Source organism: Limulus polyphemus, unplaced genomic scaffold (assembly GCF_000517525.1).
Source record: "Limulus polyphemus unplaced genomic scaffold, Limulus_polyphemus-2.1.2 Scaffold8608, whole genome shotgun sequence".
Taxonomy (NCBI): domain Eukaryota; kingdom Metazoa; phylum Arthropoda; class Merostomata; order Xiphosura; family Limulidae; genus Limulus; species Limulus polyphemus.
Window position 1 is genome coordinate 23192 of NW_013674218.1, and position 943 is coordinate 24134.

The window sequence follows — 943 nt, forward strand, 5'->3', positions numbered from 1 at the left end:
AAAAGATTACCTGTGTTGACATAAAAAGATGTGGTTAAACAGAGAATGACTTCACAGTGAAATCCTTAACATCTTAGTGTAAAGATTACCTAGTGTTGACATAAAAAAGATGTAGTTAAACAGAGAATGACTTCACAGTGAAATCCTTAACATCTAAGCATAAAGATTACCTATTGTAGACGTACTAAATAATGTGGTTAAACAGAGAATGACTTCACAGTGAAATCCTTAACATCTTGGTCAAAAGATTACCTGGTGTTGACATAAAAAAGATGTGGTTAAACAGAGAATGACTTCACAGTGAAATCCTTAACATCTTAGTGTAAAGAGTACCTGGTGTTGACATAAAAAAGATGTGGTTCAACAGAGAATGACTTCACAGTGAAATCCTCTTAGCCTAAAGATTACCTGGTGTTGACATAAAAAGATGTGGTTAAACAGAGAATGACTTCACAGTGAAATCCTTAACATCTTAGCCTAAAGATTACCTGGTGCTGACCAATCACAAGATACAGTTAAACAAAGAATAGCTTGACAGAGTGGTTATTAAAGTTTTAGCGGAAGATTACCTGTCTTCGGTTCATTAGTTCCCTTTCTCTCTCCAATTCTTTTTTCCTTTTCAGTTTCTTGTTATCCTAAAAATAAAATAAATAAAAGTAGTTGTAAAAATCAGAAGAGACAATATATGTTTTACAGCTCTAGTACAATGTCATTTTTATAAAGTATTTCATCAAGAAAATACAGAAATGTTTACTAATTAACACCATATTTTTATAAAGTAGGACTTTCTTCTCCCACACAATACATTTTGGTTTATAGGAGTAGGACTTTCTTCTCTCACACAATACTTTCTGGTTTATAGGAGTAGGACTTTCTTCCCCCACAACAATACATTCTGGTTTATAGGAGTAGGACTTTCTTCTCTCACACAACAATACATTCT

The 943-nt window shown here is 32.9% G+C and overlaps 1 protein-coding gene across 1 annotated transcript in view; it reads right to left on the minus strand.

Annotated features, from left to right (window-relative positions):
- Window positions 1-629, minus strand: part of LOC111083213 — a 4236-nt gene extending 3607 nt beyond the window's left edge. The window contains exon 1 of the mRNA XM_022379556.1: window positions 570-629. Within this exon, the coding sequence (XP_022235264.1) occupies window positions 570-584 (15 nt within the window). The 5' untranslated portion in view covers window positions 585-629. The remainder of the gene's footprint in view (window positions 1-569) is intronic.
- Window positions 630-943: the final 314 nt, after the last annotated feature.